The sequence below is a fragment of the Notolepis coatsorum genome, assembly GCF_963971535.1.
Source record: "Notolepis coatsorum genome assembly, chromosome: 7".
In the NCBI taxonomy this organism is placed as follows: domain Eukaryota; kingdom Metazoa; phylum Chordata; class Actinopteri; order Aulopiformes; family Paralepididae; genus Notolepis; species Notolepis coatsorum.
The window spans coordinates 79955040-79974637 of NC_140171.1; the positions used below are offsets into that span (position 1 = coordinate 79955040).

Below are 19598 nucleotides of genomic sequence, written 5' to 3' on the forward strand. Positions count from 1 at the left end.
TGTGTCCCCCTAAAAAATGTAAAGGGGGTCATCTTGACCCCTCCCAAGTCATCCTGGCTCAAACACTAACATTAGGACCTTATCTTTTCTTCTTTGCAACCAGATTGTGCAACACCTGTAACCGCCTCCTCTGGAAGTCTTGGCTATTGTGAAGGGCTGCAGTTGGACTAATGAACTTGCTTTTCTTTTGCTCTCAGGTTGATTTTGAGAATGAAGGTGGTGACATTTCTCCATATCAGCGTCTTGGTTATGTCTAGGTTGGCTTCTGTACCTCATGCTTGAGAGTTTGATGTTTCTACAGAGCTTCACATTAACTGGACGATGCTTGCGTTTCGCTTAGACCAGGTGGAAAAATAATCAAAACAATTTTTTTTTCTTTTTTTTTAATTTCTTTCTTTTTTGGGGAGGGGGGGATTTTAGGTCCGAAAAAACGGAAATCCGGTTAAAAATGGAGAAATCACACCCCTGGAACACAGTTTGAAACTCAATCACGGTTGTTTATTATGTGCAGGGCTTACAGTTCAGTCAAACATGAACATGATATCTTTTAGGTTTTACATTTGGCTCACACGGCCTTAGAAATATTATTTCCCATAACATAATTTTTAAATGACAGTGTGGTCGTAAGTCTCGACAGAACATTATAGAAAACCATTCATCCGCTCACCCTGCTTATGCATCTTGGGGAGCAGCTTGTCCAGCACGGCCATCTTGCCGCTGTTGACCACCAGGTGAAGGTCGGTGGTGTAGGGGGGTCCCGGCTCTGCCCCGTCAAACAGGTAGGGGTGGTTGCAGCACTTCCTCAGTTGCATAAGCACATTCAGGAGACGCATCTTGTCCATCTTGCCCGCCGAGTTCAGGATGTCGATGTCCTTCATCAGGATCTTGGTGTACCTGAGGTTGCGATACAAGTTATTACCGTACTACACATGACATTACTGCTTACTACTCCATGTCTACAGAAGTAATGACATACATGTTGTCTTTCGTAACTCCATGGGTAGAACATGGCACAGACACAGGGCTAAATGATAAGGACAAAATATCATATTGCAGTATAACTTACAGTATAATTTTTTAAGGTCTAGTGTTAAGATTCAAATCTATATTTTCCTTTCAGTGGTATATTGTTGGAATACATTTACCTGCTACATAAGTGTAAAACTACAGCATCACGTAGTGTCGTATTCAATTTTCCAGTGAACCCTTGTATTTCTGGATGTGTGTGAAGCACACCTGCTAGACTCTTCTCAATCTCACTTCCTCTTATTTATCATGTGCATTTAAAAAAATATTCACAAATGCCCATATTGCAGTTTTTGAGATATAGATATACTATATCATAACAGTAGAGGCGCTAAGGGTTCAAGTGTCATCAGGTCCACCCGTACTAAAACTATCATGGTACAGTAAAGTAGTTTGGATGAACATAAAGTGCACTCTAATGTCAGTGTATGGTGCTGGTATCCATTAGGGATGCTTACTAAATGACAACATTACAGGCTTGTTGCTAGGCAGAGAACACCGGGAACACTTACCATTCTCTCTGCATCTTGCTCAGGCCCACATACATCTTGATCTCCTTCTTTGGGAGCAGAGACTTCTCTACGTCTGCTTTGATACGACGCAGCAGGAAAGGACGCAGCACCTAAACCAAACATGGAAACTTAGTAGCCTGAAACCAAATGGAAATACTCTTTTCACAACAGACAGAGGTGCACCGTCTGGGACCTCAATTCAAGGGACATTTGCGTTTCTCCCTCATACATACAGTGTGAAGACGCTCCACCAACTTCTCATCTCCCAGGCAGTTGTTTGTGTCGAACCAGGAGTCAAAGTCCTTGGAAAAGAAAACGTCCAATTAGATCTTGGAATACAACACACCATTTCTAAATGACATTAAAACAGGACTAGAACCATATAAGCACAAGTAGAAAATGCCATATTTCAGAAGCGAGCACAGCTCATGTCAACCTGTGAGCAAACCTACTGTCATGAATATTTAGAAAAATACCAAGCAAAGTCATTAATATACAATTAAGACCCCCCCCCCCCCTCCCAGTGAGCTGTGGTGTTCCACAAGGAAGCATACTAGGACTGTTACTGTTCCTAATTTATGCAAATGACATGTCAACAGCTTGTGAATGCAACTTGTTCCTGTTCGCGGACAACTCAGCCCTGCTGGTCTCTGACAGGGACAAGTTGCAGGTTGAAAAAGCCCTCAGCTCTGAACTCGGCAGAATCTGCACCTGGCTTGCTGATAACAAACTATTATTACACCTGGGTAAAACTCTTTGGATCAAATAAACTCAGCACAGCTTCTCTGTTACAGTGGGTGACAATATTGTCACAAGGAAAGATGAAATTAACTACCTGGGTTCCATCCTAGAGGCAAATCTTTCCTGTGACAAAATGGCAACCAATGTAATAAAAAAAGTCAGCCTATGAACAAGATTCTTGTACCAGATCTCCTCTCTGGTAAACAAGAATACCCTGAAGACTCTAACAGGAGCAGTCATTCAAGGGTACTACGACTATGCTTGCACCTCATGGTACACCAAAGCACCTCAAAGGCACTAAAAACAAGACTACAAACATCACAAAACAAACTGGTCAGACTACTGCTTGACCTTACTCCTAAAACCCACCTCACCCCTGCCCATTTTGACATCGTAGGATGGCTTAGAGCAGGGCTGTACGTTAACTTTTTTTGCACATAGCACTGGTGCTACAGAGGTTGATAGTTTTGTAGCACAGGCCAAAATCTTGTAGCACGAGTATAAAACGTCTCTAAAATCTCTAAAAACAACCACAAGTAGTGCAGTTCATTACTTAAATAGGTATGTGACTGGCAAGGGACATGAATCTTGCATACAGGGCACACAAAATCCAAACTTTAACAAGAAATGCTTTCAAACAAATTCTTTCTTTATTTGCCCATAATGTAAAACAAAAAGAACAAGGACATAACCGTATAACCGATATGAAGCAGTCCGAGACCAGGCAGCGCTGGTGTGGACTCAGATTACAGGGAAAGCTAGAAACCAACCTAGAAACACCTAGAAACCAACATAACAAATAGATATAATGCATACACACCTGTACATATTTGTGGAACCAAATAAATAAATAATAATAATAATTATTATTATTATAATTATTCGTGTGTGTGTGTGTGTGCACTGCACACGTGTCACAGTTCCAGCATCATGTCTGCTGGCCACTTTTTCAAATCCACACACACACTATTGCATTAATCAGAAGTACAAGGAACTCTGCATGAATGAAAAGTGCTTTATAAATAAAATGAATTATTATTATTATTACCTTATTTGCATATTGTCTCGTTATTAGATAGATAGATAGATAGATAGATAGATAGATAGATAGATAGATAGATAGATAGATAGATAGATAGATAGATAGATAGATAGATAGATTAGATAGATAGATAGATAGATAGATAATTAATACTTTATTGATCCCAGAGGGGAATTTAAGTAGCCATACGATGGAGTTATATCGGCTCCGTTCTTTTTACAGAGTAAAATTAGCGGCAAAAATTTAGTGAACAGCATTTATTCCTTGGCGATACAATATGCCACATTCATCTTAAGCTTTACCTCGCGGAGATCAGCATCATCCGCTCTGGTCGCCTGTTTACTCAGCGAGTGCAAGAGGGTGCCGGTGTCCCGGCCCGCTCAGGGTTTTGTTTAGCGTTGAAGGCATCCCGGGCAAGAATGTGTCGATGGGATGTATTGTGTTTATTAATGTTATCCCTTTTTAGGATATTGTTACCCACGACATAGGGATTCTCTGATCGGATCTTTTCCGGAGCCTCCCGGCACCAGTGACAGACGAATAATAGCTGCGCTTCAAAAAAAAAAATAAGCCACAGAAAATCATTTTTCCACTCTGCGTTATATCTGTACATCTTGTTAACCTTCTCCTTTTGTCTCGTTTCTATTAACGGTGGTCCCTCTCGGGCTCATTTGGGGTTTTGATCTTGTACTTCTTTTGTTGGATTTAATACCTTAAAAAAGCGCTTCATCTTGTCGAAGTCACCCAGTCACTGTACATTGAGCTCCCAACTCGCGGGGATATTGTTCGCTAGGGATTATGGGATTTGGTGTTTGATATATGGACTCTACGCATTGTTTTTAATCGCACAAGACTACAAGTACCAAGTGGATAGCGTGGCGCCGTGGTCCATTCAATTTACAGTCACATTTTTTTTTTTTGCTTGCGCCACGGGCCATCGCACCAGTGCTACTGAAGTCAATTCATTCATCGCACAGACTGACGTCAGTGTCGCACGTGCGTCGCACTGTACAGCCCTGGCTTAGAGTAGACGACAGAGTACAGCAACTTGCAATGGGCCTGGTCTACAACAGGGGTTCCCAAAGTCGGGGTCGCGACCCCCAGTTGGGTTGCGAGCCGCCGCGGGGGGGGGGGGGGTCGCCAGATGATTTGAAAGGCCAGTGTTTCTAGTTGCACCAGCGCAATAGTTAGATAACCTAGGTGGGGAAACTACCAGGAGATCACTGCAACTCACACAAGTTGGAGAACTATCTCTCACTCTCTCTCTTGCTCTCACACAAGGGAGCCGCATGTGATTGGTGGAGGCGGGACCCTTACAAAAAAACTGCTAATCATTGACACATGCTAGCCTGTAATAATCCCCCCCCAGAAAAATCTACTTTGCATTTGATATATTGCAAATATATGCCATCACACACACTGGCATTTAAAGGGTTAGAATTATAAAATGAATATGTGGTGTTATGATCAGGGCTGAAGTTGAATAAGATTGTATTTTTTATCAATTACAAAAAAACTGAAAATCCATACAAATCTGTGTTGTTGCTAATCATACATATGTGTTCCATCCCAATGTATGTGCTTCCCCAGTGTGCGTCTCCATGTGTGTGTGTTCTCCATTTTGTTTCCTCCCTCCAGCCAGAACCCATCCTCCACCATTGGTCCCTGCTAGGCCTGCCCTTCCATTATAGCAGCACAGCACCGATTGGTGGATGGGTTTCAAGACTCCAACACTCAATCAACAACCATCACCCACCACCCAATCATGGATCACCACACACCTGTTAAAACATGGCTTCTCACTTCAGTCACTCTCTCTCTCTCTGGCATGAGGCTAGGCCTAGTGATACTTTGTGACATTGACTTGGATATAGAGCATTTGTTTATTGGCCTTTTAGTTTTTTGGAAATTGCCTTGTGTGTGTTTGGCCACAGAGAGAGCATTGTTAGCTATAGTTTGTTTTTGTATATATGCTGCCATTGTTGTATGTATCATTAATGTGTTTTTTCTCTCTTTTTCAGGAAGCACAGATGGGGTGAGCTGCCATTTCCTTTGGATATTGTTTTCTCCTGTTTTGGTTAGGTAAGGGTAGTTTAGGTAATGTAATTTCTTTTACCATAGATTAGGTTGGTTTATTTGGAGTATAGTGGTGTTTGTTTGTTGTTTTGGCCTGGGCTCACCCTTGAGCTACGTGTGCTTCCTTTGCATTTATTAATAAATATCATTGTTGTTTACAAACGTGGTCCATCTTTTCTTTCAACCAACTGTTATGTTACAGCCCTTTACCCTTAGACCCACAGGGGTCGTAACAATATGCTAGCCTGTTTTTTAACAATTTGTGATGCCATCACAAACAGGCATTTAAAGGGTACAAATAAAAGAATTCCTGCACCAGAATGCAGGAAATTAAGTCTTTGTAACTAAATGTCTTGGTGGGGGACCCCCTGCTTAAAAAGTGGCCTGACTGGGGCTATATTTTGCACTATTTCCTGGCCTGAATGATTTCCCCAGCCCGGCCCTGGTTAAAAGCCTCCAATGCTTATTAGTGTGTGTGCGTTTGAACGTTTGCATGTTTCAACCATACATTTCCATTTATTAAAAAGAAAAAAATATTTTATTTTATCTCCTATAATAGTGGGGGTCGCGGCTCTCTGACACCGTTATTTGGGGGTCGCAGCCTGAAAAGTTTGGGAACCCCTGGTCTACAAGATACACTAGACGACTAAGATACCCATGTACATGAATTCCACGACCACAACACCAGAGGGAGTTCCACAAATCATGTTCAACCCAGATTCGGCTCAAACAAGGGACTAAACACGTTTCGCAATTATGCCACAACAATGTGGAACGCCCTACCCACAGCCGTAAAATAATGACGGGTTATCTCGCCAGCGGTTGAGCGCCAAAACCCGAGATTTCTCGGGTTTTCATCATTTTTAATATTCTATACACTCTCACGGACCTCTGTGTTATCATTGGAACTCATTCGGAGACCCAGAGAGTGCAATGCCGGCCGAATCCTGCTGGGTGGCAGTATCGCCTACCCTTTGAAACCTTATTTCACACTGTGTTACATCTTATATGGTCCGGGCGGAGAATTTAGACCAGGCAAGTGAAACGCTTCATTCGAGCAACTTGGAACGCGTCAAGCACACTTGATGCATATTTTGTGCCATGTCAGGGACCCGATGGATCAATACTGGAAATCGCGATCAAAAAATTGGAATAACTCCTAGCAAAGGTAAGGACTATATGACAATCAATCCTACTTTGATCGTACAATGATTTCACATCGATCGCAACGTATGTAGTATTCAAAACGTATGCCGTTGCTGACAATCAGAGCATCACAAAACGACCCCCCCTTTGATGCCTTCATGATGAAACATAATACATATTATATACCTTTGATTTGGAAATAATATCGTGTCCAGGCGAGCAACGCAAACGACTTTCGCGAAATGCACATAGCGTTCCATAACTCTGCTTCCAGGAATTAGCCCGGATCACTCTGAAACTATACATTATTCCCACGGGATAACACGCAAACTCTTTTTTACATGTTGGACGAGAGATAGTGACTGTCAAATGAGCCATAGTATTGTCTCCATAGCTATGATATAGATATAGCTCTGCAAACATTGTGACGCACAGTGAAAATGCCTATCTTTTAAAATCATGGCCTATTGACTACAGGTATGGGGATAATAGCTGGCGTTGAATGAGTTAACAATTGTGTGTATTGAGCCGTACTGTATTGTACCCATTCTGCAATATGTTAATAAAGTTTTCAATCAATCAATAGACACATAGCTCCTGTCCCCAGCTAGCACCCCTTAAGTCACAAATCTCTTTAATGGTTTCTGTCCGGGCATCTCACCTCTGAGGAGTTGAAGACGTCGGGTAGCAGGAAGTTGAGCAGAGCCCACAGCTCGTGGAGGTTGTTCTGCAGGGGGGTTCCAGTCAGCAGCAGGCGGTTGGTGGTCTTAAATTCTCGTACGATCTCCGACAGCTACAGGAAAACAAAAAAGTATATATATATATTTTTTTTTATCCACTTTTTCTCCCATTTTCTATATTTTCTCCCATCCCAATTTCGTATCATCCAATTCAACCCTCCCCTGTCACGAACGATGTTTCTTGCCTCCCACAAGCCGGCTGCAATGTGGACTAAGTCATACATAGCACAAGTGTCCTCCGGTACTTGAGGTAACAGCAGTCGCATCTTTTCACCTGCGCAGCTTGATCTCTCAGTGGCGAGGAGTAACGCGTGGGAGGCTCACGCTGCCCCCGACACTTCCTGATTCTACTGCGCAGGCGCACCAACCGACCTGTAGGAGTCGCTGTCCACAACGCCCGATCCCCACCCATCAGTTTCCCACCCCCTAATACGGCCAATGTGTATTAGTATGAACGACCAGCTAAACTGAAAGCAATGTGGAGCGCTGGGCTCGAACAGGCGAGCCCAGCGTCTCCGCATTCGTGGCGAGCGCCTTGCCCACTACGCCACGTAGCCGCCCACAAAAAAGTATATTTATCGTTTTTCCTTAGGTGCCATTATTGTTTAACCTCTTAAGTCCGGAGCCCTATTTTATGAAAATCCCAGTGTCAGAAATATTGTGTCTATTACTAGGCTTGCTTAAAGGGGAACTATTTTACTATTTCTTTCACTATTTGGGCACTTTTACACAATTCCTCTGAGTCTATGGAACACCTCTGTAATATATATATTTTTTTTATTCATTGTTTTGTATTTCTAATCAAGTCCTCAAAAACAGCATTTTTCTACCTCAAGATCTCGAGCTGTTTTGAGCCTGGGCTCCAACCACTGTGCAGCGTCGGCCCCGCCTGAACATTAACATGCAGCGGTGTCTCTCTGACATCACATATAGGCACATTTTCAAATGACTCAGTTCAGTGAGGGTGAATATTGTGAGAGGAGAATTGGAAGAATGCGCCAATATGAGAATTTTGAGACATAGATCATATTAATATAAGTTCACATAGCTAGGAAACAATGCTAAACACTCAAAAAGGCCATTTATAAGATAGTTCCCCTTTAAATTGTGATGAAACAAAGGAGAATATGAATTATGATTTTTCTTTGCATCTTTGACAGTGAATAACACCATGCTAAAAATGACCAGACATGAAAAACTGCCACTGATCTCGTTCAGTACCTTCTTGAGATCATGTGTACAAAAACTCTAAGGAAATGAATAAAGGGAAGATGATTAAACAGAAGGTTTTGTAGATACAGTACTTAATTCTCCCATCCGGACCAATGCAATTTGAAATATTATTATAGAATATAGAATAGCAGGCTTATAAATTACCTTATTATAGCCAATTTGCACATTTATGGATTGTGCCAAATCTTATATTTCAAATGCCCGAGTTCAATTTGGATTTAGAATCACCAGGCGTGCATAGGAACAGATAATGAAATCTACGTGTGTACAGTAGCTTTTACATTTTTTCCAGGGTGCCGCCATTTTGAAACTGATTTTAAATCTAATTGTTGCTCAATGCTAAACATAGGGGATACAAACGAACTGCGCTCCAATATATGCCAATAACGTTAAGTTTTGTGGTATATTATCCAGAGTAATAAAATATTCATAACAAGTCATTTGCTTGCCGGGACCTAGAGGCCTCTGGGTAGGGTGTTTCTAAAAAATGCCAACGCGCATTGAAAGCTGTGTGTGTCCTCTTCAAAATGGCGTAAAAAACAAAAAAAAAACTACAATTACCGACTTCAGAGTTCCAAAATGGTGGACTTTCGCGACCAAAACAATCGAAAAACGAAAAGTCACATCTATCTAATAACACTTTAACATATTGGTAAACTAACGTATTGATGATAATATACATTATAACTGCTGTTGTGACATGGTTATAATGTTTATACTTGAATATGTTTGAAAAATAAAATGATACTTTTGTCAAACAGTCTGGAGAGATTGATTTATGACGTGATGTGGGACCGGTACCGGTCTCGCCGGGCTTAAGAGGTTAAACATTGTTGAGCCGTCACTAGGGATGCACCGAATGGGAAATTCTTGGCCGAAACCGATACCGAAAATAGAAAACAGTTGGCCGAAAACCGAAAGGCCGAAAATGATTCATAGAATAGAATTTTCTTTTTACCAATGTTGTGGAACATTATGATTATGGAAAAATATATGATTATGGCTAAACTTAACTTAAATAATAAATAATATTATGGGTCCATAAAACATTTATTCAGCACTTCTGAATGCATACAGTACATTAATTCCATCTTTTCTCTGGCTGCCGCAGCGGACATCTGTGCTCTACTGAGCGCACCTTTCTAGTCCCAGATGAATGTGCTCTCTTGACTTTGGCACAGTAGACGCGCGACAGACAGACAGCGTCAATGTGAGAAACACAATCCCCCCCCTCTCGCTCTGAATAATATGCATATTAGATCACTCAGTGATTAACCGCGACGGGCATATAGTAAATAAGGATATAAAAGCATGTTAAAGACGCATTTATTGGACGCGTTGCGCGCAGAGTTTACATAGAAACAGCGCGACTGTGTGTGTGTGTGTATGTTTGTGTGTGTTAGTTATATGGAAAAGACAGGTTTGGTGCCACTATGCACCCTTATAAAATAACATACCCCATGGCCCAAATATTTGGCGTAGAACTCTAACCAAAGAGAGAGATCTTACATTCTACTGGTCTAAATAGGTAGCACCTGTCTCTTGAGGGGGTGGACTACAATGAGATCCCAAACAGGGGTTTAGGTGTATACACTGTTAGAAACCTGTCTTGTCTAACCAAGCTAGTTACATATATATGGCCACGTGTCGAGCATTTATTTATTTATTTATTATTTATTCATTATTTTTCTTTCTTCTCTCCTTTTCTTTTCTTTTTTGGTTCTTGCCATGTGTAATTAAGAATTATAGTTCTCACGGGGTGCTCGTTTAGAGCACAGGGTGCACAAGGTTAGCTGTAACGCTAGGCACAGTCAGTGTTACTATGGCTGTGAGTAGTCACGCCCCACTGGGACGTGAGAGGGCGGTCTATGTTTGTTTGTTTTTCATTGCTAATATTCACAGTGAATATTTTTGTCTATTTTTGTTTATTGTTTTTTGTTTCTATTCTTATGACTTTTTCTCATCTTTAATTGTAAGCACCCTGGACCACCACTCTGCCATCTCAAATGTCATGAATATTTTTTCACCTTCTTATGCCAGTGTTTAATCCTAATAAGGAGTCAGGGGGCAATACTAACATAATTAGTTGGAACGTGAAGGGTGTAAATAACCCCTTGAAACGTACTAGGATCCTTACTCACTTACAGCAGCTTGGGGTAAGGCTGAGCCCGAACGTTCGTTCGTTAAGCTGACATTCGGACTTTAATTAACGGGTTCGAACGTTCGGTGAAAAAAAATAAAGCAGGCGCAACGACGGTGAGGCGATGTGAAGCGGCGCGTCCCCCGAGTCGCTCGGCTCAACCAGTATGGTCTCTGCCGGGCTGTTGCTGGATACTCAACCAGAGCTCTAGTCTCAACCAATGCAATAGAACAATTTTGATTGAATGACAGGCGATTCTGCCAATTACGTCACACCGCTTGCACCCGCCTCTGCTGTTACCACAAATCGGCAAGCGTTTATTATTTTTTTTACTTCCGGCAATGCCGCCATTGATCTGCTTGAGAGAAGCATTAACGTAGCGTTAGCTCCCCGCCGAGGAAGTAAAAGTCGTAACAACTTTCCATAGGTGAACCTGCGGAAGGATCATTAATGAATACCAGCCTTTTTCGGCCACGGAGCGCGAGCTTCATGGCGGGAGGTGGTTGCGTTGGAAACAACTCTGGCCGAGGCGGCAGGCGTGTTGTGAGCCCGGCGGGACCCCCGCGCCGGTGTCTCTCTGTCTCTCTGCCGTCCCCCGTTCCGAGGTAGACGGTGGAAGGAGCCGAGGCGCGCGCCTCTCTCCTTCCCGTCGACCAAGAGTGAATACCTGTTATTGAACGTGTAACACTAACTATATAACGTTAATGCCACAAAACGAATGCATTTGTTTATCTAGCCCCTTACGTGACTGCGGTGTGCAAGGGCTATTGTTTATCATAAGTAGGAACTTTATGCAGTACTCAGTAGCTTGTTTATTTTCTTCTGAGTGCTTTGTTTAATTACATGTTTACATGAACAGCCACCACTGTAAACAACATGTTTTTTCACCAATAGATTATGCAATGCCGCCCTCCGTAGGATCTATAATAATAAAAAAAAAAAATTATATATAAAAAAATAAAAATTATAAAAAAAAAATTATAAAAAAATTTACAAAAAACGAACGTTCGAACGTTCGTTCGATAAACCCTGGCGAACGTTCGAACCCTAAAAACAGGGTTCGGGCTCAGCCTTAGCTTTGGGTTGGCATCGCTTTTCTGCAAGAAACTCACCTTCGGCGAGTAGATCACCGTCGAATACACAGAGCTTGGGTAGGGTCAAGTGTTCCACTCTGGTTTTCAGAGCAAAGCCAGAGGAACAGCCATTCTGATTAACAAAAACACACCATTTACTCCATCTGATGTGATCTCTGACCCTAATGGCAGATTCATTATAGTTTCAGGAACTCTCTATTCCACAAAGGTAGTCCTAGTCAACGTATATGCTCCCAATTTTGGTGACACGCATTTCATCAATAAACTTATCTCTTCACTCCCCGACCTGAACTCTAATCAACTGATTATGGGAGGTGACTTTAATTGTGCTCTTAACCCAGCATTAGATCGATCATCATCTAATCCAGCTCCACAATCTCAGACTGCTAGAGCCATAGTGTCCTTCCTGAAGCAATACGGGATTTCAGATGTCTGGCGCTTCCTTCACCCCACCACCAAACAGTACTCTTTCTTTTCACCAGTTCATCATACATATTCTCGAATTGATTCATTCAGTCAATACTTCCATGCGTATAAATTGAGGAAGCGAGCGAGTCCGCGGCCGCGCGGCAGAGCAGAGCGGTGGATAGGGGGGCGGGTCACGTGGGGGTCGCGGCCAATCAGAGGAACCCGGAAACCGAATTCCGTTGCGGAAAGGATACACGCTGCCCGGGAGGAGCGGGAATCGAACCGGGAACCTCCGGATTGCCAGACGACTGCTCTACCTCCTGAGCCACTGTCGCCCCTATTGATCACCTTTGTAGCCAATTAAATTCTGGAGCCAGGGCTGTCCCACGCGAGGGCTGATTGCAACAAGAAAGACAAAGAAGAAGCCGGTGAAGGAAATCGATGATTTTCATTTGGTTTATAACCGATATATAGAGATGAGCTTTAAGAGGATAATACCATTATCATCATTTTTAGCATGTAATGTATGTCTGTCTCCAGTCAAACTGGGCAGAGGGCCGTTATCAGCTGGGTGAAACAGAGCAGAGATGTGAAATGGTAAGCGTCCAAACAACTAGGACTGTCCTAAATACTTCGAAGCTTCGTTCGATGGCACAAGTTTCGAACATAAAAAAAAAAATCGAAGTTTAAAAAAATAAATATATATTTTATTTTTTACTTCGGTGTGTGTGTGTGTGTGTGTGTGTGTGTGTGTGTGTGTGTGTGTGTGTGTGTGTGCATGGGGCCATTGGGTGGGGCCGGGGGACAAATACACTGGAGGAAAGTAACCCAGCTCAGCACTGCCCAAATTATATCATCACTATTGCCTGTTTGAAGGATATCATCCTCAAACACATATACACCACCTACACGCCTATTCTCAGTCCTTGCCCCACAATGGTGGAATGAACTACCCACCCCAGTTAGGACAGCCGAATCCCGTCCAATCTTTCGCCGTCGACTAAAGACGCACTTCTTCAACCATTATCTGAAATAAAATAAAAGAAATAAAATAATACAAATCTAACCCTAACTAACCTTACTGTCATGAACTTGTCCTAATAAATTAACGTACACTGTAGCACTCAACACTTTGATGAACATTGTTACTCAGCTGATATAGTTGTATCCTTCCTGATGACCTGTCGTACAGAACTTGTAAGTCGCTTTGGATAAAAGCGTCAGCTAAATGACTAAATGTAAATGTGAATGTAAATGCCTTGTAGAATTCCACACATAAGAAAGAAAGATACTGGGATGAATAAACAAAATAGGAAATAAAATGTAGAAATGCATGCAATACATAAATAAATATGAATCTCCATATATGAAATAGAACATTTAGATAAGGTGCTACTGAGATGTTTTGGTGAGTTCTTTGTTTTTTTGTGGAAGTAGCCCTACTTAAAAATGCATGAACATTCACTGATAATTGGTCTGTAGTGGAGTCTACAAGGTCTACATTGCCGGACCATGTAGAATCCGGACCTTGTAGACGGACATAATTCTGTGCATAGTTTAGTCTACACAGGCCATATTTCAAATAATCTAAATCTTACTTCATTCATCTTAAACATTCTTGATTTGGGGGATTGGTAGTTCCCATGAAATCTGAAGTTGTTCAAACGACAACAGCGATCCACCTTGAATTAAATCACACAGCCGTGTTGGCTGCGTCACAGTCACGAAAGGGGCTACTTAATTCATTAATCCAATCCACTTTATTTATAGAGCACATTTAAAAACAACAAAGTTTACCAAAGTGCTGTACAAGTCCCACAACAGAAGATAAAAAAAAAAAAAAAAAAAAAAAAATTATTTGAAGCTTCGAATTAAAATCGAAGCTCGGCCCCGAAGCTTCGATTGCCAAAAAAAATTTGAAGGTCAGCCCTACAAACAACAGCCTAATTAATTGAAAAACCAAGTAGTTTGTTGATCCTGAAGGTTGATTAAGGATGTTTTTCTATATGCATATAATGTATATATATCGGTGGGTGACAGAGTCTACTGAGACGGATCTATAGATCTTAAAAAGTAGCTGGCAGGCAGAGAGTGTGCTGCAGCAGACTGACACCACAGAGGCATCAAGGTCAAGTGTTTCACAGCAGCGCTGGCGCCACATAGCAGGGTAATCACAGAGGGGGGATGATTTCAACAGTGCCGTTGCTATAGTGATCTGGGTCAAGTAGCTGTGGTCAAAGATGGCTGTGTCACATAGTAACGAGGAAAGGGGGCGGGCCCGTCGTTGCTATGACGAAGATCATATAACTAAGTGTTCTTCTACGTATGAGTTAGACTAAGAAACGAATCCCACAGGAGAGAAGAACCATCAGAGACTCTCATCCCTCTCACCCTGGCCAGGGGAGGGGAGATGACACATCATCATTAGCTTCGGCTAACGGGAGAAGGGTTTTGGCTAACGACAAGGCCTTAGCCACTATTGGACTGAACAGCAGAAGAGACGATAGCAAGGACAATACAATCTGATAACATCTGATCTGAGGCTTTTGTTTATGTAATAAACAAAGTTTTTCAAGAAAGGTACTACGCTGTCCAGTGTTGAATACTTATAGTTACGGAGTTGCATTAAAGGGGAATGACAAAGATTGTACAGCCAGTAGGAGAAGACGTCAAAGAAATAAACACAACACAGAGTCAGCGGATGGAGAGGTGATAACACAAGCCAAACAGATGAAGAGGTGATACTGGCTGATTGATCGGAATCTAACACCGGGGAAGTTCTTTGTTTTGACTAGCGCCCCGGAATCAATGGCAGTGGCCAGCCATTTTGGATAATCATGCTGAATTAACGCCGGTACACACATTACAAAAACCTTTGTAAAAACACTCATTTTCCGTGGGATTGTTATCAACTTTGGACCTGTATAAGAGTTCAGGCTAATGGAACGGTTATGTTTTCCAGCTCCTACCCCTCAGCTGGAACTCAAAAACAGACATCTGGCAACAAGTAAACATAAATGTGAGTAAGCCAAACTTTTACTTCAGTGTGTTCAAACCTCTTTAACTCTATTTCATTAGCACCCAGAATCTTCTTTGTTGTGGAAGAAAGTTCAGAATGTTTCCTTTCAAAAAGAGACCAGACGCATGCATGTGCTATATGTATAAAGTATAATAAATCACAAATTACTTTGGGTATGCAATAGTCAGACGTGTTATGCAAAACTAGCCCAATTTTTGTCCGATGCTTAAGTAGTTAAACAAAAGTTTAAAACCCAGTTCAACACAAGTTTAAAACCCAGATCAACACTGTAATCATTACCCTACATATTTAGGGGTGGTATTCAAAGCAGTCTGCGATATTAGAATTTTTTTCCGTACTGATCCTATGTGAACATCAATCAACACATCATTAGGTTCCATAGTTAGGCGTGTATTTCTCATCACTGATAATCCTCCTCCTGACCTTTGACTTTTCATTCTTGATCCTGTGGGCCTCGTCGATGACCAGGTACCTCCAGTTGAACTTCTTGAAGACGGCTTTCTCAATGATCAACATCTCATAGGAAGTGACGCACACATCCCACTCTCCTGGCAGCAGCACATCCCTGATCAGAGCATTCTGAAAACACACACAATAAGGCTCTTCATTAGGTGTATGATCAGTGAGGATTTGATACAATTGTGTACTGTATTGCTGATTCTGTACAGTTGGCCATTGAGCAATTGCAGCTTTCTTTTGATGCTCTTCAGGATGCCTTTGTTCATCTTAAATGAGTTCTTAACTCAATCTGCGCCATCCATGTATATTATACGTGTTTGCTCGACAAGCGTTGAACGGCATACGTTATTTGGTCAGTTTTCCTTTTTTTCTATCTTAATATTCTATTCAGTGTCACGGACCTCTATGTTACCGTTAAAAGGCATACTGGGACCCCGAGGGTGCAGTACCGGTCAGATCCTGCTAGGTGGCAGTATCGAGAGTGCCGCAAAACCTGTTCCAGACTGTGTGTTACATCTAAACCCCTCCGGGCAGAGAATTTTGGTCCAGGCACCCCTCCACCCGATCACATTGAAACGTGTCCAGGACACTCGATGCATATGTTGTGCCGGATTATGTCGGGGACCAGATGGACATCAATACTGGAAATCGCGATCAGACAATTGGAATATTCTTTTTGGAATAACCCCGATCAAAGGTAAGGACTATCTGACGTCAATTCCACCTTGATCCTACAATGATTTCATATCGATCCAGCTGATCAGCGTGTGTGGTAGGGATGGGAATTAAGATTTTTCACAATCTAATATAATAATTTTTGTAATAAATTTTTTAACAAGTCTATTATTCATTTCAATATAGAATATTCATTGACAGCCCTACAAGTACAATTAGTTACTGCACACTACATCACCCTGAGTGGAACATGGAAAGCCAAACTTTCCCCCAATGTACCGAAAACCTGTACCGAACCGTGACTTCAAATCCGAGGTACGTACCAAACCGTGCTTTTTGTGTACCGTTACACCCCTAGCGGATATGTACCGTACGGTCAGTGGCTCTTGTAGAGAGTCACGGAGTATAAATATCAAATTATGTGGATAATCTTGCCTCTAAACTGCAACAGAAAATTTTGAAAATGTTCCTGTACAGAATCCAATTGTCCTCTAGTAGAAAAATAATTATTGAATCAGTCTCTCATCAGTTTTGGATTATGGTGATGTCTTTTATAGGCATGCTGCAGCATCAACTATTAAACCTCTGGGCCCTCATTTATCAATAATGTGTAGAAAGTGTTCTATTTTTGTCCCTAAGCATGGAATTTAGAATGTCTACTCACAGAAAAATCAGGATTTATCAAACATGCATACACAGGTCCTCCATGTTGATAAATGCCACTTGTTCTATGCTCCGCGCTCGTGCATGATTTTAAGTATTTGCATACAGAACCGCCTCTAATTAAGCATATATCGTAATAAAACACCCCCATGGAATGTAGAATAATGGACTAAGCGGACTTGAAATTTCACTGAGAGCGAGTCCTCCGTGATCAATCTCGCTCTGTGAAGTTTCAACGGAGGTCATCTATTCTAACCAACAAATTGAAGCTAGAAAGCATTCCGTTGTGACCAATCTTATTTGGAAACATGACACACAAAATAATAGTATTTAGCTTTTTATTTTAAACAATATTTAATCGCGTTTGGACTTTGGAGGTGGGTGTTCTGCCGCTGCGTACGCCCCCCCCCCCGTGCCAAATAAGCAGGCCAACTGCGCTCTAAAGGGCTCTTGTTCGCGCGTGAGCCGGTTATAATTGCACTCCTGTTGGGTCGTTCGTTGGGTTGGTCAGAGAGAGTCATTAACTATGGCTTCGGTGGATAACCCCGATCACCTGCATTTAAGCGATATTTTAATTACAGATACCCCAGTAATAACATTACAATTTAATTCAATACAATGTGTGCCTTCCTCCCGGTCACCAGCAACGACATGTATCGGGCAAATGCGCATCGCAACATTGACTGAGTGGAATCCCTTTCTATTCACGTGACATAACTGAATTTGTGATGGAGCTTTGACAGCTACATGGGTGGTACAGTAACAGTCTATTGCTCGATCCATCTCCAATATCACGATGGACCGTGCCGGTGGCCAAAGACCCGAGGGTGGAGAGGACTTGAATGTGCATGGGGATGGCATGTGCGTTTTGTTCCACGCTCCAATTTGGGTGGAGTCTTGCGGGCTGAGCGCGCACAGAGGCCATGGCGGTGGAGTGCATTGCCTATGGTCCTTTGTCACAGTTGTACCTGCTGCCTCCATGTCTTTCTGGAGCTCTTTCCTAGTGGTCCATGGCTCTCTGGCTACTCTTCTAAGTATCCTTCTAACTCCCTGATCAGAAATGTTGCAAGGAGCACCTGTGCATGGCCAGTTGATGATGGAGTGATGTTGCTTCCACTTATGGATAATGCCCCCAATGGTGCTTACTGGAAGATTCTGAAGTTGTGAAATACGTCTTTAGCTAATTCTATTTTCATGATTTGTAACAATCTGTTTGTGAAGGTCTTGAGAGCTCTTTGCTTTTAGTTTTACCCATCATTTGATGTTTCTTGTGTGGCACCTTGGTAACAAACAAAACATTTTATAGCCCATCGATATATTCTAACCCAGTTGACATTATTAGCACAGATAGGAGGTAGAGTTTCCTCCTAATTAGTTTTGGGTTTTCAGCTAGTTCCTTGCCTTTCCTTGCTGTGGTGTACTGCCTTTTCTTAGTGTGTCCAATACTTTTTTCCTGTTTCATTCCACTTTATTACACATAACTTTATTTACATATGGACTTTAATGTTTAGATTTCTTGTCTGGATTTCTTGAGTTAATACAAACGTCTGGTGCAAATTGCGCTTGAATACGCTCATTGGAAATACATTTACTGAACAAAATGTTGATGTGTTCAATAGTTATTTCCCCCATTGTATAAACCATGCTGCATTCATTCGGAAAGAAAGATCTATTCCATCCAAATGCTATTTATAGGGTTTGACAATAATTACACTACTGTCGCTATTTTACAATGAACTATAATGAATTACGGATCATACAGAACACATCAGTGTTGAAACTAATGCATGGAAGTCCGTCTCATGGTGCGTGCAGTCTTCATATTCTACCGCTTGGTGACATACCGTAATTCCTCTAATAGTAAACCGGGTCTCAAATACAAGCCGGGTCTCTATTAATGGCCGGGTGCGCTCTTGAGCTAAGCAATTATAAGTCGGCCTCCTAATACAAGCCGGGTTACTAATATACTGAGCTGCATACTGAGCTAGTTACTTGATTTCACTTTGAAAACGTTGAAATGACCAGTGACCACCTGTAATTGCACTGTTTACTATTTCATACAGTACTTGGTTTCAATAAATGAACCCAGTACATTTTACTGGGTTCAAACTGACACAAAATGTTGATTTATTCATTATGATCCGTTTGAAAATTTGAAATATAGGCCTCCCTCTTATACAGGCCTCCTCCTAATACAAGCCTGGTACCCGCTACAGTTGAAACAAATACAAGCCGGGGTTACTATTAGAGGAATTACGGTATACGCACGGTCTGAGCTGTGCGTAGATATACGCACAATCTCAGGCACACGTTCATTTTGATAAGTCCCACACTTTGCTTAGAAATGATCGTACGCTCGGTTTACGCACATATCTGTGCATACGCACCATTGATAAATGAGGGCCCTGGATTCTGCATATCACTCAGCTGTTCGGTTTATTACTGGTGACATATGATATTTTACAAAACTGCTAAATTACTGTATTACCCTGTATTTTACTGTCATACACTTTTACTATTATGTAGACTATTCTGTTTTGGGTTTACCATTTAATGTGATGTATTGTATACATGCACTTTTATTATGTTCTTGTGTGATGTAC

General features: G+C 41.8%; 1 protein-coding gene across 1 annotated transcript in view; it reads right to left on the bottom strand.

The window, feature by feature from the left end:
* Window positions 1-19598, bottom strand: part of smarca5 (SNF2 related chromatin remodeling ATPase 5) — a 60372-nt gene that overhangs the window by 27396 nt on the left and 13378 nt on the right. The window contains exons 7-11 of the mRNA XM_084319178.1: window positions 15622-15777; window positions 7205-7336; window positions 1772-1840; window positions 1539-1648; window positions 668-894 (exon numbers count right to left, since the gene is read on the bottom strand). Of these exons, the coding sequence (XP_084175304.1) occupies window positions 668-894; window positions 1539-1648; window positions 1772-1840; window positions 7205-7336; window positions 15622-15777 (694 nt within the window). The remainder of the gene's footprint in view (window positions 1-667; window positions 895-1538; window positions 1649-1771; window positions 1841-7204; window positions 7337-15621; window positions 15778-19598) is intronic.